This window comes from Hemibagrus wyckioides, linkage group LG11 (genome assembly GCF_019097595.1).
Source record: "Hemibagrus wyckioides isolate EC202008001 linkage group LG11, SWU_Hwy_1.0, whole genome shotgun sequence".
NCBI classification, from domain to species: Eukaryota; Metazoa; Chordata; class Actinopteri; order Siluriformes; family Bagridae; genus Hemibagrus; species Hemibagrus wyckioides.
This window is the reverse complement of record NC_080720.1, coordinates 3210859-3238607: the sequence shown is the minus strand read 5'-3', so window position 1 is coordinate 3238607 and position 27749 is coordinate 3210859. Positions and strand designations below refer to the sequence as shown.

Genomic DNA, 27749 nt, shown 5'->3' with positions numbered 1-27749 from the left:
TATATATATATATATATATAAATTCAAATTTAAAAAAATGTAAAACATTTAATCTTGGAAAGAGTGGGTGTCAAGGATGACCTACCATTTAATTTATTAATTTAATTTAATTTAGCAAACAAACAAACAAATAATTTAAAGAAACCAAAGTGAAAAAAAGAAAGAATAAAAAAAATAAATGAATATGAAAGTAAATAAATAAAATTTGTAAATAAATAAGCAGGAAAATAATTACATTCAAATAAAAATAAATAAATAAATAAAATTATAATAAACCAGCAAAAAAAAAAAAACAATATAAAGTAAGCAAAAAATTAACTTAATTGAATTAGATAAATAAAGAAACATATATAGGTTCACTGAGTATATACTAAATAAGAATGTAAGTAAATGAATAAGTAGCTAAGTAAATGAGTACATTTAAAAAAAATAAATAATTTGCTCGAGCAAAATCATCCATCTATGCATTAATTGATTAAAATTAATTTATTACCCCACTTTAAGTTAAGGTAATAAACCCCTTTTAGCTGTTACTATGAATGCTCATAAGGTGCTAATGAACAACTAAGAGTTGTTCATAACACAGGCTAAGGACGTAGCAGGGACTCTTCTGCTCTGCAGATACGCTTCTAGAGATCAACGTTCTCACGCCAGTCAGTCATGCTCCTGAGATTTTTAGGATTTTTTATGGTTTAAACGTAAATAAATGAATAAAGGTGTAAATAATGAGAGTAAAGAAAGCTAAATAATAAGAGCACAGGGAATTTCCTCAGATGATGAACAAATTCCCTGGATTGTGTGTGTGTTTTTTTAATACGACTGGCTTGAGAACGCTGTGATGGACGTGCTGGGAGATGGACTTTCACCTTGTGGGGGAATTTCGGGGCCTGGCTGGGGGGCGGAGTCTGAGCACGACCGGGGCGGGGCTCGTTACTGGCCGCCGCCCGCCGAACTTCGTCTTCATGCCGCTGGATCTGCTGCTGAATGAGAATGAGTTCTCCGAGCAGCCCCTGCTGAGGGACGGCACAGGGAGAGAGAGGCGGAGTCAGCTGTCAATCAACCTGATCACATGAGGCTAGAGGAGGAGGAGGAGCTTACAGCAGGTGAAGAGACAGCGGCGAGAAAAGAAAGCCCACACACGGAGAATGTGGAAAATTGCGGAGTTTGATTATTTATTTTTTTAGCAGACGTCCTGATTCACAGAGCTGTCAAAAACACATCCTCATGTTAGTACAAACAGGTCAAGGTCTAAAAATAGCCCTAAAAAAATAAATAAAAATTATTTTTTACAAAAATTAATATTGATAAAAAATGAATTTCTAAAAACAATTACTTTAATAATAAATTTACAAATACATTTTTATTAAAATTAAAAAGTTGTAAACATACTATGTGAATTTTTATTTTAATATATTTTAATTTTAAATATTTTTCATGCCTACATTTATGAAAATTAACATATACCAAAAATATATATATATATATATTATATATATATATATATTATATATATATATATATATATATAAAATTAATATCATTATTAATTATATAATATAATTAAATATATAATATAAATGAGTTAATTTAATAAATTAAATTCATGTAATTAAAAATGCATTCGTTTAAAATTAATTATTTTTCAAAAATTCTTAAATTAATTTAATTTAAATTTTTTAAAGAAGGAATATAACAGTTATAACTTAAATGACATTTTTTTTGTTTTTATTTTTAATTCCATGCAAAAAGTATTTAAAAGCTGTTCTAATTGCAACAAACCACAGTGCATCTGCTTTTTGTTGTTTTTATAATAATAATTAATAATAATAATAATAATAATAATTTAATCATAATAATCTTTCCTTATAAGAATAACTAATCAATTCTAATTATTATTAGTTTCCAAGAGCAGAATAACAGAAGAGCAGTGAGGCAGCTGAAGCATGTTAAAGCTTTTATACGAAGCGAATGTTTATGAGGGATGAAGCCAAACTCCCAGAGTTATTACACGACACACACACACACACACACACACACACACACACAACCATAAGAATATCCTGAATACCGTCACATTAGTTCGTCTGTCTTATTTGAGAAGTTGTTAATAAACATAAGGGGGTGGATAGCTTTTGTCTGTATATAACGTTGCGTTTCCTGTGAAACAGCCCACTATCGTTAACACGTAACAGCCACTTTGCCTTCTAGAGACGCTCTGAATGAAACAGACAGACAGGAAGTGACATCACACGGGGCAGACGAAGCACACGGAGGCTGACGAGGACGAGGAGCTGGAAAATGATCAGAAATGCATTGAAAGGCAGGAAAGTAATCAGGGATGATGCTGTTCGTTCTTACGGACATCGTTATTAGCGATAACATTACAGAACGGTGGAAAACCTCACACAGGAAGTGCGAGCGCCTCGGAGAAATCATTTCAAACATTTATGTTCAATATACATGATGAACATAGAGAAGCAGCAGTGGAGGAGATCCGTACATCTGGAAGCAGTAATGCGTGAGTTACAATGTAATAACGTTGCTTCCCAAGGTGATAAGTAAAGGTGGGTTTTTTTGACGGTTGTAGGCTGAGATTTATTTTACTTCACCTCGAACACTGCATTATATCCTGAATGCCTTAAAATGCTAATAGCTAGTTTTATAATGTATATTCGTTTATTTCCATTTCAATATGGAGAAATGCTGGCATTCTCTACTTTGTCCTCGTTTTTAGCCCCTAACCTCCAACCCCCCAACTTGAGAGCTGATTGGTCCAGAGAAGAATCGGCACTGATCCCATACCTAGGATTGCTGAACCAAAACCAGGGAAAATGAAAATGTAAATAAATAAATAAACAAATAAATTTTACATTTTGTTTTACTTTATTAATGTTTAATTATTTTTTTTGTATAATTTTAAATTGTATTTATTTATTTATTTATTATCTATTTATGTATATATAATGTTTACATATAACAACAGAGCTTTAATTTTTTTGTTGTTGTTGTTAGAATTAATTTTTGCAGCCAGGAAAAATATAAATAAATAAATAAATAAATAAATAGTATATTCTATTTATATTTAACTAACAATATTTTAAATGAATTTATTTATTTATTCATTCATTCATTCAATTAATTAATTAAAATCTTGGCTCAGAAATTGGGAGGCAAGTGTTTTATTTTAACTAGAAATGTTTACATCTAATAACAGAGCTTTGATTTTTTTTGTTGTTTTTAGAATCAATTTTTTCGAAACCAATAAAAATTAAAATAAATAAATAAACAAACAAATAAATAAATACATGTATATTTAATTTTTTTTAAATTATTTAAATAAATAAATAAATAAATAAATAAATATTCAATTAATTAAAATCTTGGTTCTGAAATTGGGGGGGGGGGCTAAAACTGGAAATGTTTTATTTTTAACTGGAAAAGTTTACATCTAAAAACAGATTTTTTTTTCTTTTATTGTTGTTGTTAGAATAGACTTTTATTATATTCAGACTTTACATTTCCAATGCAATTAATTCTAGTATGATTTTAGATCTGTAATTTTTATGTCAGTAAAAAAATATTAATTTAAGTCTAGCAAATTTTAAATAATAATATAAATATATCAGGTGGGTATCGGCATCGGCCGATACTCGAGGTCTCGTCAAAGGAAAAGCGTCTGAGGTCAGTGGGTGATTTTTTAACCTTGGTAGTGTATGAAAGAATTACACATAAAATATGGGCTGACGGTCTGAAAGGGTTAAAAAATAAAACTTGGCTAAGATCTGTGAATCAACATGTAGGATTAAACACGCTCTGTTTAGCTCGGATGTTACATCCGATAAGAAACCCTGGCGTAGAAACTCTTTTTGTTGCCGAGGAGCCGTGAGGATGACGAAAAAAACAGAGGAAGAAGCAGAGGAAATGCAGATCCACTTGCCTTCTTAAACTTGTCACTGCCCTCAGTCCCGGCGCCTGTGGGATGGACCTCAGGTGCACTCAGGTTCGGCTCACCTGGAGTTTCTAAAAAAAAACACACACATTACCCAACAACCATTTAGCAACACACACACTGACCATGTATCTGAACTAGCAGTCAGAGCGACTTCCTGTTTTAATCCCTCATCACCTCCTTCACAACTGACTCTCAGGGTCAGAGCAGGACTTTTTACACAATCTGACCACATTATTAGAGTTATTTTAGAAACTAACCAGGAAAATAATTAATTACTTCATTATAACATGTCTAAAAAATATTTTACCTATTTATCAGAACAAGAAATTTCTTAAATTATAAATATTACATTATATTATATAATTATTCATTAAATTAAATCAATTATTACGATTTTAATATATTATATTCCCCCGACATTATTTCTAGCAGTGAATATGAACAATGTTAAAAATAATAAATACGTAAAAAAAACGTGCACTTTTTTAATTTAAAGAAATTATTTATTTTATTTATTAAATAAATTAAATTTATTAAATATTTATTTAACATTTCTATTCAATTATGTGTTATATATTTTAAAATGTATTTACATATATTTTATAAAGTGTTTAGTATTTAATTTCTGTATTATTATTATTGTTATTATTATTAAGTGTTAAGTATTTGGTCAATGTCAATATATTATTTAAAAATTGTATTTAAAAAATGTATTTGCATTTATTGAATTACATTTTACTAAAAAACAAATATTTATTTAACACCGATATATATATATATATATATATATATATATATATATATATATATATATATATATATATATGAGATATAATTTTAGTTTTTTAATATATAATTTTCAACAATTTTCAATTTTTTTTTGGTAGATATTTTTTTAATTCAGAATTTTACCATTATATTAGCTGCTTCCAGTCAGTCTGGAACCATTTAAAAAAATAAATTTAATAACCTGGGGGGGGGGGGGGGATGCCACAGAAGTTATTTATTAAATACAATAAAAAACACTGTTTACTTTTTGTAAGTTGCTCATTTATGTTTGGAAATCCCTGCTGTTACACTAAGACAAGGAAAGTCGGTCAGGAAGAAAACTTAACAAGAATTTAGACGATAATCCTTCAGAGAAAAAGAGCAACTCATGCAGTCTAGTAAGGACAAAATAAAGGGTGAAGAAAGATTTTCAGTCGGTCAGTCAGTCAGACGGCTGGTCAGTCAGCTAGCTCGCGGTCACTGAACTGCTGTTAATAATTAATGAACAAGTTGATGGATTTACCCGAGACAAAAACTAAATACGGTTAAAGAGAAAAACGGCTGCATCTTAAACACTATTGATATTAAAGCTGACTTCACAGTGGCTGAAATCACAGACAGGCTGAGCGTAACGTACCTGAGCGTAACGTACCTGAGCGTAACGTACCTGAGCGTAACGTACCTGAACGTAACGTACCTGAGCGTAACGTACCTGAGCGTAACGTACCTGAGCGTAACGTACCTGAACGTAACGTATCTGAGCATAACGTATCTGAGCATAACGTACCTGAACGTAACGTACCTGAACGTAACGTACCTGAGCATAACGTACCTGAGCGTGGCGTGCCTGGGCATAGCGTGTCTGGGCATAGCGTGTCTGGGCATAGCGTGCCTGGGCGTGGCGTGTCTGGGCATAGCGTGCCTGGGCATAGCGTGCCTGGAAGGAAGCGTGCCTGGGCGTGGCGTGCCTGGGCATAGCGTGCCTGGGCATAGCGTGCCTGGCGTAGCGTGCCTGGGCGTGGCGTATCTGGGCATAGCGTGTCTGAGCATAGCGTGTCTGGCGTAGCGTGCCTGGGCGTGGCGTGTCTGGGCATAGCGTGCCTGGGCATAGCGTGCCTGGGCATAGCGTGCCTGGGCGTGGCATTGTCTGGCGTGCGTGTCTGGGCATAGCGTGCCTGGGCGTAGCGTGCCTGGGCGTGGCGTGTCTGGCGTGGCGTGTCTGGGCATAGCGTGCCTGGGCGTAGCGTGCCTGGGCGTGGCGTGTCTGGGCGTGGCGTGCCTGGGCGTGGCGTGTCTGGCGTAGCGTGCCTGGGCGTGGCATTGTCTGGGCATAGCGTATCTGGGCATAGCGTGTCTGGGCATAGCGTGTCTGGGCATAGCGTATCTGGGCATAGCGTGCCTGGGCATAGCGTGCCTGGGCATAGCGTGCCTGGGCGTGGCGTGCCTGGGCATAGCGTGCCTGGGCGTGGCATTATCTGGCATAGCGTGCCTGGGCGTGGCGTGTCTGAGCGTGGCGTGCCTGGGCATAGCGTGTCTGGCGTGGCGTGCCTGGGCGTAGCGTGTCTGGGCATAGCGTATCTGGGCATAATGTGCCTGGGCGTGGCGTGTCTGGGCATAGCGTGCCTGGGCGTAGCGTGCCTGGCGTGGCGTGCCTGGGCGTGGCGTGCCTGGAAGGAAGCGTGCCTGGGCGTGGCGTGCCTGGGCGTGGCGTGCCAGGCATAGCGTGCCTGGGCATAGCGTGCCTGGGCGTGGCATTGTCTGGCGTGGCGTGTCTGGGCGTGGCGTGTCTGGCGTAGCGTGCCTGGGCGTGCGTGCCTGGGCGTGGCGTGCCTGGGCATAGCGTGCCTGGGCATAGCGTGCCTGGGCGTGGCGTGTCTGGCATAGCGTGTCTGGGCATAGCGTGCCTGGGCGTAGCGTGCCTGGGCGTAGCGTGTCTGGCGTAGCGTATCTGGGCATAGCATTGTCTGGCGTAGCGTGCCTGAGCGTAATGTGCCTGAGCATAGCGTGCCTGGGCGTGGCGTGTCTGGGCATAGCGTATCTGGGCATAGCGTGCCTGGGCATAGCGTGCCTGGGCGTGGCGTGCCTGGGCATAGCGTGCCTGGGCGTGGCGTGTCTGGGCATAGCGTGCCTGGGCGTGGCGTATCTGAGCATAGCGTGTCTGGGCATAACGTGCCTGGGCATAGCGTGCCTGAGGCATAGCGTGCCTGGGCATAGCGTGCCTGGGCATAGCGTGCCTGGGCATAGCGTGCCTGGGCGTGGCGTGCCTGGGCATAGCGTGCCTGGGCGTGGCGTGTCTAAGCATAGCGTGCCTGAACGCCAGCGTGCCTGGGCGTGGCGTGTCTGAGCGTGGCGTGCCTGGGCATAGCGTGTCTGGGCGTAGCGTGCCTGGGCGTGGCGTGTCACTGGGCATAGCGATGTCTGGGCATAGCGTGCCTGGGCATAGCGTGCCTGGGCATAGCGTGCCTGGGCATAGCGTGCCTGGGCGTGGCATTGCCTGGGCATAGCGTGCCTGAGGCGTAGCGTGTCTAAGCATAGCGTGCCTGGGCGTGGCGTGCCTGGGCGTAGCGTGTCTGGGCGTAGCGTGCCTGAGCATAGCGTGTCTGGCGTAGCGTGCCTGGGCGTGGCGTGTCTGGGCATAGCGTGTATCTGGGCATAATGTGCCTGAATGTAGCGTGTCTGGGCATAGCGTGCCTGGGCATAGCGTGCCTGGGCATAGCGTGCCTGGGCGTAGCGTGCCTGGGCATAGCGTGCCTGGGCGTGGCGTATCTAAGCATAGCGTGCCTGGGCGTAGCGTGTCTGGGCGTAGCGTGCCTGGGCATAGCGTGTCTGGCGTAGCGTGCCTGGGCGTGGCATTATCTGGGCATAGCGTATCTGGGCATAATGTGCCTGGGCGTGGCGTGTCACGGGCATAGCGTGCCTGGGCGTAGCGTGCCTGGCGTAGCGTGCCTGGGCGTGGCATTGCCTGGAAGGAAGCGTGCCTGAGCGTGGCGTGCCTGGGCGTGGCGTGCCAGGCATAGCGTGCCTGAAGCGTAACGTGCCTGGCGTAACATGCCTGGGCGTGGCGTGCCTGGGCGTAGCGTGCCTGGGCGTGGCGTGCCTGGCGTGGCGTGCCTGAACATAGCGTGCCTGAGCGTGCGTGCCTGGCGTGGCATTGCCTGGCGTAGCGTGCCTGAGCGTGCGTGCCTGGTTAGCGTGCCTGGGCGTAGCGTGCCTGGCGTGCGTGCCTGAGCGTAACATGCCTGAACATAGCGTGTCTGAGCATAGCATTGCCTGGGCATAGCGTGTCTGGGCATAGCGTGCCTGGCGTAGCGTGCCTGGCGTAGCGTGCCTGGCGTAACGTGCCTGGGCATAGCGTGCCTGGGCATAGCGTGCCTGGGCGTGGCGTGTCTGGCGTGGCGTGCCTGGGCGTGGCGTGCCTGGGCATAGCGTGCCTGGGCGTGGCGTGCCTGGGCGTGGCATACACTGGGTAGCGTGCCTGGGCGTGGCGTGCCTGGGCGTAGCGTGCCTGGGCGTGGCGTGTCTGGGCATAGCGTGTCTGGGCATAGCGTGCCTGAAGTAATGTATCTGGGCATAGCGTGTAATCTGGGCATAGCGTGCCTGGGCGTGGCGTGCCTGGGCGTGGCGTGCCTGGCGTAGCGTGCCTGGGCGTAGCGTGCCTGAGCATAGCGTATCTGGGCATAGCGTGCCTGGGCGTGGCGCATGCCTGGGCGTGGCGCGTCTGGGCATAGCGTGTCTGGGCATAGCGTGCCTGGGCGTGGCGTGCCTGGGCGTGGCGTGCGTGGCGTGGCGCCATGCCTGAGCGTGGCGTCGCATTGGGCATAGCGTATCTGGCGTGGCTTATGCACTGGGCGTGGCGTGCCTGGGCGTGGCGTGTCTGGCGTGGCGTGCCTGGGCGTGGCGTGTCTGGGCGTGGCGTGTCTGGGCATAGCGTGTCTGGGCGTGGCGTGTCTGGCGTGGCATTATCTGGGCATAGCGTGTCTGGCGTAACATGCCTGGGCGTAGCGTGCCTGGGCGTGGCGTGCCTGGCGTAACGTGCCTGGAGCGTGGCGTGTCTGGCGTGGCATTAATCTGGGCATAGCGTGCCTGAGCGTAGCGTGCCTGGGCGTAGCGTGCCTGGCGTAGCGTGCCTGGCGTAGCGTGCCTGGCGTAGCGTGCCTGGGCGTAGCGTGCCTGGGCGTGCGTGCCTGGGCGTGGCGTGCCTGGGCGTGGCGTGCCTGAGCGTGGCATTGTCTGAGCGTAACGTGCCTGGGCGTGCGTGCCTGAAGCGTAGCGTGCCTGGGCGTAGCGTGCCTGGCGTGCGTGCCTGGGCGTAGCGTGCCTGGGCGTAACATGCCTGAACATAGCGCGTATCTGGCGTAGCGTGCCTGAATCTGGCGTGTCTGGGCATGGCGTGTCTGGGCATAGCGTGCCTGGGCATAGCGTGCCTGGCGTAACATGCCTGGGCGTGGCGTGTCTGGGCATAGCGTGTCTGGGTAGCGTGCCTGGGCGTAGCGTGCCTGGGCGTGGCGTGCCTGAGGCGTGGCGTATCTGGGCATAGCGTGTCTGGCGTGGCGTGCCTGGGGCGTGCGCATTATCTGGGCGTGGCATTGTCTGGGCATAGCGTGTCTGGGCATAGCGTGCCTGGGCGTAGCGTGCCTGAGCGTGGCGTATCTGAGCATAACGTATCTGAGCGTAACATACCTGAGCGTAACGTGCCAGAGTTAGTGTCCAAGCATTATGCGCCTGAGTGTAACATTTGTTACGCAAGTAACATGTCTCGGGGTAACATCTGAGCACAACGTCTCTGAGGTAACGTGTCTGAGAGTTATTAGAGTTACGTGTCTGAAGGAAGCATATCTGGGGGTAACGTGTCTGAGAGTTACGTGAGTAACATGTCTAAGGGTAACATGTCTGAGGGTAACGTGAGTAACGTGTCTGTGGGTAACGTGTCTGAGGGTTACATGAGTTACGTGTCTGAGGGTAACGTGTCTGAGGGTTACATGAGTTACGTGTCTGAGGGTAACATGTCTGAGGGTTACATGAGTTACGTGTCTGAGGGTAACGTGTCTGAGGGTTACATGAGTTACGTGTCTGAGGGTTACATGAGTTATGTGGCTGAGGGTAACGTGTCTGAGGGTTACATGAGTTACGTGTCTTAGGGTAACGTGTCTTAGGGTTACATGAGTTATGTGGCTGAGGGTAACGTGTCTGAGGGTTACATGAGTTACGTGTCTGAGGGTAACGTGTCTGAGGGTTACATGAGTTATGTGGCTGAGGGTAACGTGTCTGAGGGTTACATGAGTTACGTGTCTTAGGGTAACGTGTCTGAGGGTTACATGAGTTATGTGGCTGAGGGTAACATGTCTGAGGATAATGTCTTTGCTCTGCAGTCTGGCCATAAAGAATAAAAATCAGGAATAAAGGGAGAATTTAAAGTCATCATTCCAGATGATTTAGGAGAGCCGTGTCTTCACCCTAAGGTCTGATGTTCACCCTGACAGCAGGTTTATTACCCGTGGGATCTATTTCATTATTATTTACAGCAGATAAATATTACAGAATTAAAAAAAGAATTATAAGCTCCGTGTTGAGCTTCAGGGTTATATTACAGGAAGTGTAAATGCCGGAATCTCCCAGTTTATCACGGCGAGTCTGAAACAGCCAGAGCTTTACTTCATCATATCTCTCCTTTCCTCAGATTCACTTCATACATCACTGTTTCATTTAAAATGTTAAATTACTGTTAGTGTTCTACACATCTGACTCTGTGCAGCTGTAAACGGTGACTTGCCCTCTGTGATGAATAAAGCCATCCATCCATCCATCAGTTTATCTATCCACCCACCCATCCACCCGTCCATCTATCCACCCATCCACCTGTCTATCTATCCACCCATCCATCCACCCACCCATCCACCCGTCCATCTATCTACCCATCCACCTGTCTACCTATCCACCCATCCAACTGTCCACCTATCCACCCATCCGTCCATCTATCCACCCATGCATCCGTCCATCCACAAACCCACCCACCCATCCATCCAATCACACCTTACTGGTCTCTCTTTACCTTATGAGATCTTAGCATCTTATTGAACTTAGCTTCATTGCCTTGACTTTGTGATGTTACTGAACAACTTTGTTTGACTCCACTACATTTAACAGTAAAGTGACTTCACCTGACTGATTTGACTAAATTGGACTTAAAATTTATTGAAATTTTATTTGAACTTTATTTAACATGAAATGTATCAAAACTTCATTGTACATTTTTTCATTTACTTTACATACTTTTCTCAGACTTTACTGGACTGTTATTTGACTTGGTCATTGTATTTGACTGGACTTCAGTAAAAGTGATTGGACTTTTAGATGACTATTAGATTAGACTTGACTATTTTATTTTACGATTTACATGACAAAGTTTTGTTGGATTTGATTGTACTTTTATCTCACTTGGTCAATTTATTTGAGTAGACTTCATTATTAGATTCGACAATTTTATTTGACCTATATTGTTTACCTCGTATTTTATCCGTTGGGGGGGGGGGGGGTAATTAAAGTATAAGAATAGCAGCCCTGTACCTTTCTGCTTTTACGTACACTTCATTTAAAAATCAATTAAAAATCTACACAAAACTATGTTTAAAGTCGCTAACATGACCCTGAACACCAAACCAAAACATCACATCTGGAGTCTGGAAACAAACGCCATGAAAAAAAACTAAAGGAAGGGGATTCAGATGAAATAAGAACAGCATTAAAGCGGTCAGAACTCACATCCCAGCACGCAGCAAGTATTCAAACAAATCCGTTGCTTTTGTAGTTTAGTAAATTTTTACAGCTGTGTATAAGTGTGTCTGGGTCAGATAGCGATAGCGGTTTTGAACGGAAAACAATCGCTAGTCAGTTAAATCAGTTAAAGATTTAGGGAGGAAAAAAAAAGAAAAGAAAAGACAAGCCCCAAAAATGAAAAGGCATAAAGATATCATAAGTCCTTATTATGTCCAAACTGAGTCAATTTCACATCAGCAACTGTCCAGGAGATGGGGGTAGAGGGTAATAGAAGGAGGATGGGGTGGGGTGGTCATTGTGTGCTGTTTACACACCTAACAACAGACGCAGACCAGAAGATCCAATGACTGCACTATTCACACCTGTGAAAACGTGGAGGGAAGGAAAAGGAGGGAACAAGAGGAACACATGAAATGTGAAAAGAAAAAAAAAATGAAAACGATGGTAGTAAAAGGACTGATTTGTGCGAACAAGCAGCGTGTCAGTGTCACTGTACATCCATGTCCAGCACGTCAGTGGACATCGACATCATCATCATCAATACTGTAATACGGGTCAGTATTACAGTACATTGCTGAATCCTGGTCTCTGATTGGCCAGAAGCTGATTAATTCTCAATAAGTAGTGCAGATGCAAATCACAGGTCTGATGCGTTTCTATAGCAACAGCATCTCAAAACAAAATATTACCCATCAAGAACGTTTAAAAAAATTCAGAATTCTTCTGTACTGGAACACTGACCCAAAAATCATCACCCGCCCTCTTTATATGTTGTTTCAAATCTCCAATCGGGAAATGCGTCGTCGCTGCTGCTTCAGTTCCGAGCCACAGAAGCTGGAGATACATTACACTGGCAAAAGTTTTGGGACACCCCTCCAAGTCATTGAGTTCAGCCGATGCTTTTTTTTTTTTTTTTTTTTTTTTTTAGGGGTTGGGCTCGGCCCCTTAGTTCCAGTGAAAGGAACTCTCAATGCTTCAGCTTCATACCAACCCCATAGAACACCTTTGGGATGAATTAGAGCGGAGACTGTGAGACAGACCTTCTCGTCCAACATCAGTGCCTGACCTCACAAATGCGCTTCTAGAGGAATGGTCAAAAATCCCCATAAACACACTCCTAAACCTTGTGGAAAGCCTTCCCAGAAGAGTTGAAGCTGTTATAGCTGTAAAGGGGTGGGGTAACTCCATATTTCATTCATGTGCATGCAAAGACAGACGTCTCAGTTTCGGCCTGGCTCACAGTCTCCGCTCTAATTCATCCCAAAGGTGTTCTATGGGGTTGAGGTCAGTCCAGTTCCTCCACACCAAACTCACTCATCCATGTCTTTATGGACCTTGCTTTGGTCACTGGTGTGCAGTCATGTTGGAACAGGAAGGGGTCATCCCCAAACTGTTCCCGCAAAGAGCATGAAATTGTCCAAAATGTCTTGGTATGAAGCTGAAGCATTAAGAGTTCCTTTCACTGGAACTAAGGGGCCGAGTCCAACCCCTGTACTCAATCATTTAGAGGGGTGTTCCAAAACTTTTGGCAATATTGTGTAAACCTAAACATTACAAAACAAAGTTAAAAGTGCGTAATCGCTGATGAGGTGACTAGAAGCGGCACAGTGCAAGGTATTTCCAGAACGGAGATTTAAAATAAAAATATAGACAGCAAGTTACAGTTTTCCCCAAAACATAATCCATCAGCCAGGACATACCTCAGGTTTAAGAAAGGATAATGATGCTAATAAATAAGGGAAGCGTACAGCCACCAGTTTAGTGTTAAATAAAGAAAATGTTAAAGTGAATCAATGGACTTAACTAGCTAGCTAACTATACTTCGTTATATTACTTTAGGTATCACTCTTTCCAGGTATCCAGGCTAAAACATGAGACTGGAGCAAGGTAGGCTCCACCTTTTTTTTTTAGGCCACACCCTTCTGCTTGTGCTCAAGAAGAATGTGATTTGAGATTTTTTTTTTTCATCACATCAACAAGCTAGAGATACTGAACAACTTGTTGCAAGCACTGTGTGTGTGTGTGTGTGTGTGTGTGTGTGAGAGAGAGAGAAAACCTGCAGCTATGACCAAACTTTCTATGTCCTAGCTCATGGACTCCATTTTGGATAGAAGTGTACACTTCATCTAGCTGTGTGTGTGTGTGTAAACCATCAGCTGTGACCAAACTATGTCCTAGCTAATGGACTTCATTTCGGATAAAAGTGTACACTACTTCATCCAGATGTGTGTGTGTGTGTGTGTCCAAACTTTCGATGTCCTAGCTCGTGGACTCCATTTTGGAAAAAAGTGTACACTTCATCCAGCTCTTTGTGTGTATGTGTGTGTGTGTGTGTGTGTGTTTATATATGTGTGTGTGTGTGTGTGTGTTTATATATGTGTGTGTGTGTGTCCAAACTTTCGATGTCCTAGCTCGTGGACTCCATTTTGGAAAAAAGTGTACACTTCATCCAGCTCTTTGTGTGTATATGTGTGTGTGTGTGTGTTTATATATGTGTGTGTGTGTGAACCATCAGCCATGACCAAACTTCCTATGTCCTAGCTAATGGACACCATTTTGGATAAAAGTGTACACTTCATCCAGCTGTGTGTGTGTGTGTGTGTGTGTGTGTGTGAGGGAGAGAGAGACTCACCGCTGGACAGCAGGCCCTTGAGGAAAGTGAAGTTCTCTCCGATCTTCTCGAAGTCCGGCAGCAGCTTAGCGATCTCCTCCATCTCAGGTAAAGCGCTTGCTAGCTTCTCTTCAGTAAGACGCAAAACAAACAAAGTTATTAGCGATTACGGCGGAGAATCGGATGCTAATTCCAATTCGCCGTGAGTTTTCTCGCACGTACCTAAATCGATGTTGTCGCTCAGCTCCCAGACGAAGTCGGGAACGATCCAGGTGTAATCGCTCAGATCGGGAAGCATGTCCTTCCACTCGTCATACGTCTACAGGAAACACAAACATGTCCATGCTTTCATTTACAGACTCTTCAGGCCATGTCCTCACTGATAGGTTTTCCTTTAAAAACGCATATCTGTCTATCCGTTTTAAAGGGCACTGGAGGCTCAGTGGTAAGTGGGGAAGGCCCATGGGGAAGGCCCAGGTTCGGTTCCCAGCCAGTGCCCAAATCCCAGCCACTGTATGCAGTGCCGGTCCCAAGCCCGGATAAAATAGGAGGGTGGTGTCAGGAAGGGCATCCGGGCGTAAAACCTGTGCCAAGAACCAATTGGTCCACTGTAGTGACCCCTCAAACACACAGGGAGCAGCCGAAAGATCAACAACAACGACGTTACAGTACAGGGACGTGAGCGTGTTCAGATGTTTCAGTGTGGACGACTGACTTTTGGGAAAAGATCGAAAACGATAACGTGGACGCAGAGCGTTTTTAGACGAAAATGCCGTAGACGTAGCCTGAGACGTACATCTTTACTCTCTCTGAAGAAGAAAAAAAATCATCATTACCCAACGATTATAAGTTCGAATTCGGCTAAAAATTAGTGGTGCTCTCTGGATGGGCAGGGCATACTCTCTAATCTATATTAATTACAGTGAAATGAGTCAATCGCAGGCATGTGTGAGGAAAATCAGTGCCTCCAGAAGTCTTTCGTTTCACTTCAGATTTTTCCTCAAGTCACTTTTTTTTAATTGGGAAGAAATCTACAATCACAGGATTTTTCTTTAAAACTCCTCCCAGTGTGGTGATGATGTCACGCAACACGGGACATCTTCGGAAGAAATCTGCGATCGGAAATTCGTTTGAGTTTCATCAGAAATACGAGGGCATGACAGCGCTATACTGTACTATAGTGCGTTATGAAGATCGGTGGTGATGATGCAGTTCGCTTCACGTGTCTCTGAGAAGGAAGCACGTGTCACGTGACAGATCAGAGCAGGCTCAGGGTTAGGAATCGGCCGTTATTGAAATTAGAGAAAAACTGCAGAGGGTAAAAATCAGGTCTATATCAATCCAAGGGTGCACAAACTTTTGCACTTGCATGTTTATATACAGTAGATAGAAGTTAGAATATAAATACCATGAAACAACTGATGTCTAAAGACAGTAGAAAAGTATTTACACCCCCAGATACAGGTAACAAGCATGTAAAGATTCTCGACACCTTTTTAGCTGTGTAGCCTCCTCCAACGGCGGATCCCAGCAGGATGTAGCGCAGCTTCAGCAGCCGAGCCGCCAGACGAGCCACCCAGAAGGAGCGATGCTGCTGGTAGTAGCCGTGTCCCGACCGGGACCTCGGGGGCCGCACGGGGAGCCTGGAGAGGGAGGTGTAATGGCGCTGAGGGGGGCGCTGAGGGGGGTTGTTGTTGGTAGAGTAGCGATGGTGGATGGCACGTGACAGGGGGTGGAGCTTCTGCAGCGGGAAGCCGAACCGAATCCCTCCCAGTCTGGAGGGGAGAAGACTCCTGCACGCCATGCTGAGGAGAAATGAAATAAAAACATTCGGTGGTGTTAAAAATAAGGAATAAGACAACAAGCTCTTGATCTTATTTATTTGACTGTTCATTTATTTATTTATTTATTTATTTATTTTTTTATAGCTGTCTGATAACCAGAAAAGGAATCCAGGGTTTTAAACTATAAATAAAATAAAATAAAAAATTTAAAAATGCAAAAATAAAAATTAAAAAAGGGAACGGGATTTTCAGAGAAAACGTATCCTGTAGCAAACACCAAATTCAGTGACATTAAGAAAATTACTTTATCTTATTTATTTATTTACTTACAGATGTCTAATAACCAGAAAATAAATGAATGAATAAATAAATAAATAAAACGTTTTAAACATTAAAAAATAAAAAGATAAATAAATAAAATAAAAAAAGACAAGATTACAGATCCTTAGAGATCGCTCTTCCTCTGTATCAGGAGCTTCATAAAAAGGGTCTCCATGGACGATCGGCCGCACACAAGCATCAGGAAGATCACTGTGTGCTGTGCAATGATGACCAACAATGTGGAAACATCTGAAGAACCTGATAGATGAAGCTGGGTTGCAGGAGAATGCTACATGCTGGAAAAGAGCTGTAGACTGCAGTAAAGGAGGGATTAGCAAAGTCTGGGGATGTTCTTCAAGCTTCATTGGGTTCCTCAGTTCCAGTGAAAGGAAATGTTCATGTTCATGCTTCCACATTTGGTATGGAGGATCTCAAGATCTCCCTATGGGTTTGGAAATGACCTCCAACTAGTCTAGTAGTTGTAGCTCTGATGGTCAGGTGAGTGAGGAATATAAAAGGAACCATGAAAACAAACTAAAGTACAATCGCTGAGGATAGAGTGCCAGAAGAACACGACCAGTTGAGACACTCAGGAAAGACATGTTCTGAGGAGCTCAGGGAGTTGAAACGTGACAGGTACAGGATGACATGAGTCACTTCAGGAAATTTCTGAAGAATATCTGAAGAACCTGGCAGTCTGATGGACGAGTCTGGATTGCAGGAGAACGCTACATGCTGGAAACCAAAGAACTGTAGACTGCAGTAAAGGGTCTGGGGATGTTCTTCAAGGTTCTTTGGGTTCCTCAGTTCCAGCGAAAGGGAATGTTCATGTTTCCACATTTGGTGCGGAGGATCTCCAGATCTCCTTATGAGTTTGGAAATGGACCTCCAACTAGTGTAGTAGCTGCAGCTGTGATAGTCAGATGAGTGAGGAATATAAAAGGAACCATGAAAACAAACTAAAGTACAAATACAGAGGATAACATGACAGAGGAACAAGACCACGGTGAGGCATGCTCTGAGGAGCTCAGGGAGTTGAAACCTGACAGAATGACATGAGTCACTTCAGGAAATGTCTGCTCTGGGAAACTCTAAGTGCTTAAAGATCGCCCTTCCTCTGTATCAGAAGCTTCATAAAAAGGGTCTCCATGGACGATCGGCCGGACGCAAGCCTCAGGAAGATCAGTGTGTGCTGTGCAATAATGAGAGTCAATGTGGAAACATCTGAAGAACCTGGCAGTCTGATGGATGCTGGAAACCACAGACCTGTAGACCGCAGCAAAGGAGAGATTCGCAAAGTCTGGGGTGGTTGTTCATGGTTCTTCGGGTTCCTCAGTTGCAGTGAAAGGGAATGTTAATGTTCATGCTTCTAAGCAGGTCCAAACCGTCCACATTTGGTGTGGAGGATCAACAGATCTCCTTATAGGTTTGCAAATGGACCTCCAAGTAGTGTTGTTGTAATAGCTGCAGCTGTGATGGTCAGGTGAGTGAGGAATATAAAAGGAACCATAACATGACAGAGGAACACCACCAGGGTGAGACACTCAGGAAAGACATTTCGACTGAGACCGAGGACTCTGAAGGACCGAGTTGTGACGTCATAGCGCTCCAGACAGACCCTTTAAGGTTCTTTAAAACATTGTGCATGCTTTGTGGCATCTCTAAAAACTAGCACCTATACAACACACCCAGGTAAAATATTCACACCACACCTGTGCAGAAACACACTGGTGTTACACTCTTAGTCATCATCATCATCATCATCATCACTGTGAAGGATTTGTGTTGTTAGACATTAGCTAGTTTACTCTAGATGGTTAAGAATTAGGATTGGTATTAAGTTATCTGGTTAACTCTAAACCTGTCAGAGAACGAAGAACTAGCCGGCTATGCTAACTCTGAGTCTTATGGTCTCGTTCCCTAAACCATTAGGCACCCTAATTAGTGCACTCTTTACTCCCAGAACTCTGTATATTAACATTAAAATCTAGCTAGCTAGATAACTAGCAGTGTGCGCGTGAGAGCGGGTGTGCGCGTGCGTGCCTACATGTATGTGTATGTATATGAGTGTGTGCGCGCGCTGTCTCTCTCTCTTACCATGCAACAGCAGGTCCGGCCCGTAACATCTTGTTATTTCGTGGAAACTAAGAGTTTATTTACACACCGATTTCTATTCCATGTTTTTGTTTCTTTTGCTCACGCATGAACACAGCCTGGGTTCGAACAAGGACGCTGTAAGGATCAGTGTCAAACCCAAAAAGGTCATGTGTGGAGGGGGAAACGAGAGCGTTTCCGAGTCCCAACAACAGGCAAAATAAAAGTCTTATATAAAATAAAAGTTGTTCGAATAAAAGTCTCGGATGGTGTAACTGCTAAAAGACGAAGATAAAAAAAAAGAATACGGAGAAAGAGGAAGCGAAAATAGAAGAAGAAGAAGAGGAAGAAGAAAAAAAGAAGAGAAAGAAAAAGAGGAAGAAGAGAAAGATGACAGAAAGAAAGATGAGAAAGAAACAGTATGAAATATATAAGATTCATTAATATAAAATTACAATGAATGATTATTGATGTTAATGGTATTAATTATCATCTGTTTATTTATTAGTTTAGAATAAATAACTGTTTGCTACTTCTATTATTGTTCTTTTGTGTGCAGAAGAAGAAGAAGAAGAAGAAGAAGAAGAAGAAGAATTGATCGATTATTAATGATTTTAATAGTATTACTTTTTGATTGCTTATTTATAAATCTTTGTTTATTATTATTCATTAATTAACTTAAAAACTGTAAATGTATAATAATGTGATATTAATTACTACTAATAATTATTAATAAATATTCACACCATTAATAGCAAAGGATTTATAAATTAATTATATTGAAGAACATTAATAAATATTTTTTTTACGTATTAATAATTCAGAATTACATGGTAATAAGTACATCCCTGTTGTTGTTGTTGTTGTTGTTTGTTGCTGTTGTTGTTTGTTTGTTGCTTCTTGTTGTTTGTTGCTGTTGTTGTTGTTTGTTTGTTGCTGTTGTTGTTTGTTTGTTTGTTGTTGTCGTTGTTGTTGTTGTTAGGAATAATCTCCTGGATCCATAACTTACAACATACTCAATTACAAACAGAGAGAGAAGTATTTAAAATATGACATAAAACGTGTAATAAATGTCTAATAAAGGATGTATAGAGACAGTGGCTGTGTTTCATGTGGTGTCTCGTGTGTCTCTGGCCCGAGGCAGACTCGTGAGCTTTAATCAATCTTCAATATAACAGCAACCTACAGGGTCAGAGCTGGTGTTCACACACACACACACACACACACCACATAGTGCTGCAGCGGTGTGATGAAGAGAAGTTACAGTTATTGTCCTGGACCTGAATCTTGTCCTTGATTAGTTTGTTTATTTCTCCTCTCATTGGGTCAGTATTATCGTACCTCTCCAGACCCAGACGTCTTTTCCTGTTTTCAGTTCTTCACTGATTTTGTTTTTCTTGTTAGACGTCTTCCTGGTTGCATAAATAACAGGTTTTTTAGAATGTATTGAGGAACAACCTGTCAGGCTTACTTTCATGTAATGCTACAAAATAAGAAACAAGATAGTTCGCTTTGTCTGAAGATTGTCTTTACCAAGAAACCACGAAGAGTAAAAAATAAAAATAATAAAAGTCACAATAAATTAATGAATAAATTTAAAAAGAAATGTTTTTACTTTTACTATACTTGTTTAATTCTTTTAAATAAGTTGCTTTTATGTGGCGCTTATGCAGGGCTTATGTAGGGCTCATGTAGAGCTTATGTAGTGCTTATGTAGGGCTTATGTAAGGCTTATGTATCGTTTATTTAGTGCTTATGTAGGGCTTATGAAAGATTTATGTAGTACTTATGTAGGGCTTATGTAAGGCTTACACTATATTGCCAAAAGTATTCGCTCACCCATCCAAATAATCAGAATCAGGTGTTCCAATCACTTCCATGGCCACAGGTGTATAAAATCAAGCACCTAGGCATGCAGACTGTTTTTACAAACATTTGTGAAAGAATGGGTCGCTCTCAGGAGCTCAGTGAATTCCAGCGTGGAACTGTGATAGGATGCCACCTGTGCAACAAATCCAGTCGTGAAATTTCCTCGCTCCTAAATATTCCACAGTCAACTGTCAGCTGTATTATAAGAACGTGGAAGTGTTTGGGAACGACAGCAACTCAGCCACGAAGTGGTAGGCCACGTAAACTGACGGAGCGGGGTCAGCGGATGCTGAGGTCCATAGTGCGAAGAGGTTGCCAACTTTCTGCAGAGTCAATCACTACAGACCTCCAAACTTCATGTGGCCTTCAGATTAGCTCAAGAACAGTGCGCAGAGAGCTTCATGGAATGGGTTTCCATGGCCGAGCAGCTGCATCCAAGCCATACATCACCAAGTGCAATGCAAAGCGTCGGATGCAGTGGTGTAAAGCACGCCGCCACTGGACTCTAGAGCAGTGGAGACGCGTTCTCTGGACTGACGAATCGCACTTCTCCATCTGGCAATCTGATGGACGAGTCTGGGTTTGGCGGTTGCCAGGAGAACGGTACCTGTCTGACTGCATTGTGCCAAGTGTAAAGTTTGGTGGAGGGGGGATTATGGTGTGGGGTTGTTTTTCAGGAGCTGGGCTTGGCCCCTTAGTTCCAGTGGAAGGAACACTGAATGCTTCAGCATACCAAGACATTTTGGACAATTCCATGCTCCCAACTTTGTGGGAACAGTTTGGAGCTGGCCCCTTCCTCTTCCAACATGACTGTGCACCAGTGCACAAAGCAAGGTCCATAAAGACATGGATGACAGAGTCTGGTGTGGATGAACTTGACTGGCCTGCACAGAGTCCTGACCTCAACCCGATAGAACACCTTTGGGATGAATTAGAGTGGAGACTGAGAGCCAGGCCTTCTCGTCCAACATCAGTGTGTGACCTCACAAATGAGCTTCTGGAAGAATGGTCAAAAATTCCCATAAACACACTCCTAAACCTTGTGGACAGCCTTCCCAGAAGAGTTGAAGCTGTTATAGCTGCAAAGGGTGGACCGACGTCATATTGAACCCTATGGATTAGGAATGGGATGTCACTTAAGTTCATATGCGAGTCAAGGCAGGTGAGCGAATACTTTTGGCAATATAGTGTATGTAGCATTTATTTAGTGCTTATGTAAGGCTTGTGTCACCCTTATGTAAGACCTATGTAGTGCTTATGTAGGGCTCATGTAGAGTTTATGTAGTACTTATGTAAGACTTATGTAGGGCTTATATAGTGCTTATATAAGGTTTATGTAAGACTTATGTAAAGTTTATTTAGTGCTTATGTAAGGCTTATGCAAGGCTTATGTAGTGCTTTTGTAAGGCTTATGTAGTGCTTTTGTAAGGCTTATGTAGTGCTTATGCAAGGCTTATGTAGCACTTATTTAAGGCTTATGTAGTGCTTATGTTAGGCTTATGTAGGGCTTATGTAAGGCTTATGAAGTGCTTATGAAATGCTTATGTAAGGCTTATGTAGTGCATTTGTAAGGCATATGTAAGGCTTAAGTAGTGCTTATGTAGGGCTTATGTAGTGCTTATGTAGGGCTTGTGTAGTGCTTACGTATCCACTGCAGCCTTTATGTCAACTTATGTCAACAGTTGAACTGTAAAATTCAACTTCAAAGAGTTAATGCCTGCAGGAATGTTTCTGTATGTCTGTGCATATTTAATTCAGTATTCATGGAGGGCTTTCTTATGCTTTATGATGAAAGTCGTTATTATGACAGATCAGACCTTTGGGATTAAGCTTTTATAAACAGTGTTATGTCAGTAGGAAGGGTTTATTTAAGGTCTTATATTACTGACTTACTTGACCTTAAAATTTGAGCTGTATGTATGCTTTATGAAACCCTATGAACACAAAAGCTGGCATTATAACAACTTACACCTGTTTACCTGTTCATAAAGGTAATGTCTGAACTGACTTAACTGATCCTCAGTGAGCTGATACGTGTAGGATGTCATAAACATTTATAAAGGCATTAAGAAATGTCAGATTAGTATGCTATATAAAGCTCTATGAACATCTACCTTGAATAATGTGGTCTAATGATATTTGAGATAAGATACACAATAAATACTCAAAGTACACTATGTCAACATGACCCCAACAATAACATTATTACAACAGCTTATGCGTGCAGGAATAGGCATTTATGTCAATGTTATGTCAAATTGGCTTAATTAATCCTCAGAGTGATTGCCTATAGAAATAAATCTTAATCATTTCCTTTATGTGAGCTTATGAATGGTTTATAAAGCCTTATGAACATGACAGGTCCTCAGTAAAATGATCAGAAACAAAAATGTGGAATTGCGCCGTATGACAGTTATATGACTCTACAGAATGAATAGTAGAACCCTGTCAACTTGACATAACGTAATGAAAATTGACAAAAGTCATTATTATGACAACTTATATATGTTGTTATGTCTAGGTTTATATCAGTAGTCAGGAAGGGCTTATGTATCCACTTGACTGACATACTTGACATTGAATTAACTTCAATGTTAACTGAAAGACTTCTAATGCTTGTTGGAATAAGCCTTTATAAACTCCTTTATACACATAAACAAACAAACCGTATGCTTTAGGATAATCATAAATAGACAAAAAGCAGCATTATGTTTGTTCAAATAAGCATTTGAACCTATTTTATAGGGTTTATGTAGCACTATGAACCCTGCCCCTAGGTTATGTGTTATGAGGAAGTCTGACATATGTAACGTACAGTAAATGAGTTTTACAGTTGACGAGACATGGACGTCACACCACAAGCATTATAGCCAAAATTCGTCTTTAGATATCTGATGCATGCTGAATAAGCACTTATAAACACGACCCTATGTATCTCCTATGAGCACCAACTTTAAGTACAGTGTTCTGAAGATTGTTGTAATCTCAAACGCCAGAATTATGCCAGATGAGATGAGGTTCATCTAGAAGCCTCAGGTCATGACACCTGCTTATGTAGCTTTAATGTCATTAATAGGGTTTATGTAGCATTATGAACTCTGCCGCTAGGTTACGTGGTATGAGGAAGTCTGAGATATGTATTGTACAGTACATGAGTTTTACAGTTCACGAGACATGGACGTCACACCACATGTTCTAGTTTGTTTTTTTCTGCCCTGAGGGACGGTGTCATGAGCGACTGCACAAACGGAGCAGGACAGTAGACAGAGGCGGAGGAAGTGTGTCCCAGATTACTCATTAATGAAACCTCGTCTGTTATATTCTCCAAAAAAACAAACGGGGTCAAAGCCCAGAATACGGTGGAGAGGTGTTCCTGAATTACAGGTCAGTGAACAAGCGATGCACTCGGTACACACACACACACACACACACACATGGGTCGGTTGTTTATCTTAAAGAGTTCCATCGCTGTGTGGAGACTGAAAGTGAGCTGATTGTAACAGAGTGTGTGATGTGAAGCTGCAGGACCATTCCACAGTCTCTCACTGCTGCAGCCTGTAACTATCGACAGCCCTCATGTGAGTGGAAAGTGTGTGTGTGTGTGTGTGTTTGTGTGTGAGTGTGTGTGTGTGTGTGTGTTTGTGTGTGTGTGAGTGTGTGTGTGTTTGTGTGTGTGTGAGTGTGTGTGTGTTTGTGTGCCCTCTAGGCTCTGAAATGGAAATACTTTAACAGCAGAACCACCCATTTCCAAACACACACACACACAATCGAATCCATTCTCTCTCTCTCTTTTTTCTCTGTCAGTCTATCTCCATTCTTCTCTCTTTTTCTTTTCCTCTTACTCGCTATCTCTTTCTTTTGCTCTCTCTCTCTCTCTCTCTCTCTCTCATTTGCACACATTCTCTTTCTCACTCTCTTTTGCTCTCTCTTTCTCACTCTCTTTAGTCCCCTCCCTCATTTCCCTCACTCTCTTTTGCTCTTTCTCTCTCTCTCTCTCTCTCTCTCTCTCTCTCTCTCATTTTCACACATTCTCTTTCTCACTCTCTTTTGCTGTCTCTCTTTCTCACTCTCTTTAGTCCCCTCCCTCATTTCCCTCACTCTCTTTTGCTCTCTCTCTCTCTCTCTCTCTCTCTCTCTCCCTCTCTCTCTCTCTCTCTCTCTCTCTCTCTCTCTTTCTCTCATTTGCACACATTCTCTTTCTCACTCTCTTTTGCTGTCTCTCTTTCTCACTCTCTTTTGCTGTCTCTCTTTCTCACTCTCTTTAGTCCCCTCCCTCATTTCCCTCACTCTCGTTTTCTCTTTCTCTCTCTCTCTCTCTCTCTCTCTCTCTCTCTCTCTCTCATTTGCACACATTCTCTTTCTCACTCTCTTTTGCTGTCTCTCTTTCTCACTCTCTTTAGTCCCCTCCCTCATTTCCCTCACTCTCTTTTGCTCTTTCTCTCTCTCTGTCTCTCTCTCTGTCTCTCTCTCTCTACACCCCTCCCTCACTCTCTGATGCTGAACAGATTACAGAGGATTGGCTTATTTAAAGACTTGGTCCAAAACTCATGTATCTTACAAATCTCCCCTAAACAACCTCAGAGACCAGACCTTCTGAACTCCACTGATCATCTGCAGGTCTTCAGAGCCTCGCCTCTCCTTCACCTTCTTTCTTCACTCTAGTTTTTTACCTGAGACGAGGAGCCCCAGCGAGAGCTCCACACACACCGGCCTCCAAGCTGTCTCTGCGTCTGCTTCCTGCCATCATCGTGGACAACGACGAGGACGACGATGGAAACTTCACCAAATGGATGAGCAGCTACTGGGGACATGGAGACGGAGACGAGCGAGCTAAAGCGCGCAAGAGGAGCTTCAGGAGGTCCAGACAGTCCACGTGTGACCGCCGAGCTTCACTGCCCTGCATGGTACGCTTTATTTCATAACCCTATACTGTAGAGGAGGAAGATAAAGATGAAGGTGAAGTTCATGGAGCAAACCGAGGAGCAGGAAAAAAAACACGATGCATGATCTGTTAAAAATACTCCGATATTTCTCTTCTGATTTATTCAGATTTATTTGGGGAATAAAATTATTAATATGATATTTAAATCATTTTATTACAATAATATAATTTTTTTTAAATATTTTAAATATTCTTGGTGTAGATTAGCGATTACTGCAGATCTAAATTTTCTCTTTTATCCAGAGCTGAAATTTATATTATAAATATTTTAAAACTCTCTGTAAGGGTGCCAATAATTCTGCATTTGGAGTAGATGATGATGATGATGATGGTGATACAGACAGACAGAGAGATAGATAGATAGATAGATAGATAGATAGATAGATAGATAGATAGATAGATAGATAGATAGATAGATAGATAGATAGATAGATAGATAGACAGGCAAACAGACAGAGAGAGAGACACAGACAGATCGATAGACAGACAGACAGACAGACAGACAGACAGACAGACAAGCAAACAGACACAGAGAGAGCGACAGATATATATAGATAGATAGATAGATAGATAGATAGATAGATAGATAGATAGATAGATAGATAGATAGATAGATAGATAGATAGATAGATAGATAGATAGATAGATAGATAGATAGATTCGTTACAATTTTTTTATTATATTTTTAATCTTTTTCTTCAGTCCCAGCTGGAGGCCATACGTCTGAAGCATCCTTTAACTCCCACTCACATCCAGCGGCATGAAGATCAGAGGGAGATGCGTTCCCACCCTCACGCTCGCCGCGTCTCATCAGACGAGTACAGAGGAACCAAAGCCGGAGGAGCTGAGAGTCGCACCAGCACCGTCCCCGAGCTGACCGAGTCCTTCAAGAGGATGCTGCGCTTCCGCAACCACAGAGTCCCCGCACTGGTGAGAAGCATCTGTATGAACATCTGTGTGAGGCTGGAAGAGCTTAATGAACTGAAATGTTTAGAGAAAAGTCAAATAACGGCAAGTTGTTGGTTGCAGAGCGATCCGGACGCCTGTCTGATCAGCCGTGAAGAGATGTGCAGGAGAGGTGGAGAAACAGGAAGAGGAGCCCAAGAACTTCACTGTTCCCATCGCTTCCATAAAGAGGTAAGAGACCAGAAAAGTTCCATGCTGTTCCATGTCCTGATTTTTTATTTCATCCGTGTCATAATCCTTCAGAAATATCTCACAGTTGAAGCTCATGGTCGTCTTCCCTCTGATTGGACGAGACATCTGTCACTCAAGATATACAGAAAGTAGGAAATTGTGTATCTAACTTTATTTCTTGTACATGTGTGGAGTTCTGCCTTCACTTTAAACCATTTATATAGTGATCATTTAAAGAAAATATAAAAAAACATATATTTATCTTAATACACTATATTGCCAAAAGTTTTGGGACGTCTGCCTTTACCTGCACATGAATGTAATATGGAGTTGTCCCGCCCTTTGCAGCTATAACAGCTTCAACTCTTATAGGGAGGTTTTCCACAAGGTTTAGGAGTGTGTTTATGGGAATTTTTGACCGTTTCTCTAGAAGTGCATTCGTGAGGTCAGGCACTGATGTTGGACGAGAAGGTCTGGCTCACAGTCTCAACTCTAATTCATCCCAAATGTGTTCAGTGGGGTTGAGGTCAGGACTCTGTGCAGGCCAGTCAAGTTCCTCCACACCAAACTCACTCATCCATGTCTTTATGGACCTTGTTTTGGTCACTGGTGTCAGATAAGGGTTTGAGCCCAACCCCTGAAAAACAATAACAGAATTCATTTGGTACTGTGAGGAAGGATGTTCATATGGCGTGTTTTGGATATACTGATAGCGTATCATGGAATAAAGATTAGTTTGCGATCTCTAAAAACACACAGGGTATGATTGGAAGACCAAATTATTCCAGATTAAAGGATGTAAAGAGCGCTATAAAAGCAGAGCTGTGTTCATACATACACCAATACACTTTCTACTGCTGCAGCTACTGCTGGACTTCCTGTAGATCCTGAGTGACCGATGTCTCATCCAATCAGAGGAAAGAATTCCATTCTCAAACTATACCTACCTTGTGTTTTCAGACAGTATCACTGAGACAGAGACAGGAGTCAGAGCTGGAGGTAGCAGAGCTGAAGATGTTGAGGTTCTCTTTGGGAGGGACACGGTTGGACAGGATTAGGAACGAGTACATCAGAGGGACAGCTCATGTTGGACATTTGGGGGACAAAGTTAGGGAGGACAGATTAAGATGGTTTGGACATGTCCAGAGGAGGGAGAGTGAGTATATTTGTAGGAGAATGTTGGACATGGAGCTGCCAGGCAGGAGGAAAAGAGGAAGGCCAAAGAGGAGGTATATGGATGGAATAAATGAGGATATGAAGCTAGTGGGTGTAAGTGTTGAGGATGGAGAAGATAGGGATAGGTGGAGAGAGATGATTCACTGTGGAGACCCCTGAAGGGAAAAGCCCAAAGAAGAAGAAGAAGATTGTGTTTTGCACTTCTCGGCCACCGTGCTCAGTTAATGTAAAGTTTGATTTCTGAATAATGATATATAATATATATATTTCCCTAAAATGTGACCGCATTTAGCAGTTCTCGCTAAGTCTTTCCACCTCCTG

General features: G+C 42.8%; 2 protein-coding genes across 7 annotated transcripts in view; one reads left to right on the top strand and one right to left on the bottom strand.

The window, feature by feature from the left end:
- opa1 (OPA1 mitochondrial dynamin like GTPase) overlaps nt 1-18504 on the bottom strand; it is a 59728-nt gene extending 41224 nt beyond the window's left edge. The window contains exons 1-7 of one of the 6 annotated variants that reach the window (XM_058403224.1): nt 18308-18504; nt 15598-15910; nt 14328-14424; nt 14127-14234; nt 11809-11856; nt 3938-4020; nt 867-1013 (exon numbers count right to left, since the gene is read on the bottom strand). In XM_058403224.1, coding sequence (XP_058259207.1) covers nt 867-1013; nt 3938-4020; nt 11809-11856; nt 14127-14234; nt 14328-14424; nt 15598-15910; nt 18308-18336 — 825 coding nt within the window. In that variant the 5' untranslated portion in view covers nt 18337-18504. The remainder of the gene's footprint in view (nt 1-866; nt 1014-3937; nt 4021-11808; nt 11857-14126; nt 14235-14327; nt 14425-15597; nt 15911-18307) is intronic. The other 5 variants (XM_058403225.1, XM_058403228.1, XM_058403226.1 and 2 more) reach the window with 5 other exon arrangements.
- A 6276-nt stretch (nt 18505-24780) lies between these two features.
- Nucleotides 24781-27749, top strand: lnp1 (leukemia NUP98 fusion partner 1; the record flags this gene model as incomplete). The annotated part of the gene is made up of 4 exons (XM_058402466.1): nt 24781-25077; nt 25818-26045; nt 26145-26252; nt 27213-27749. Coding segments are annotated over 4 exons (1008 nt in total), but the record flags the coding sequence as incomplete, so codon positions are not given.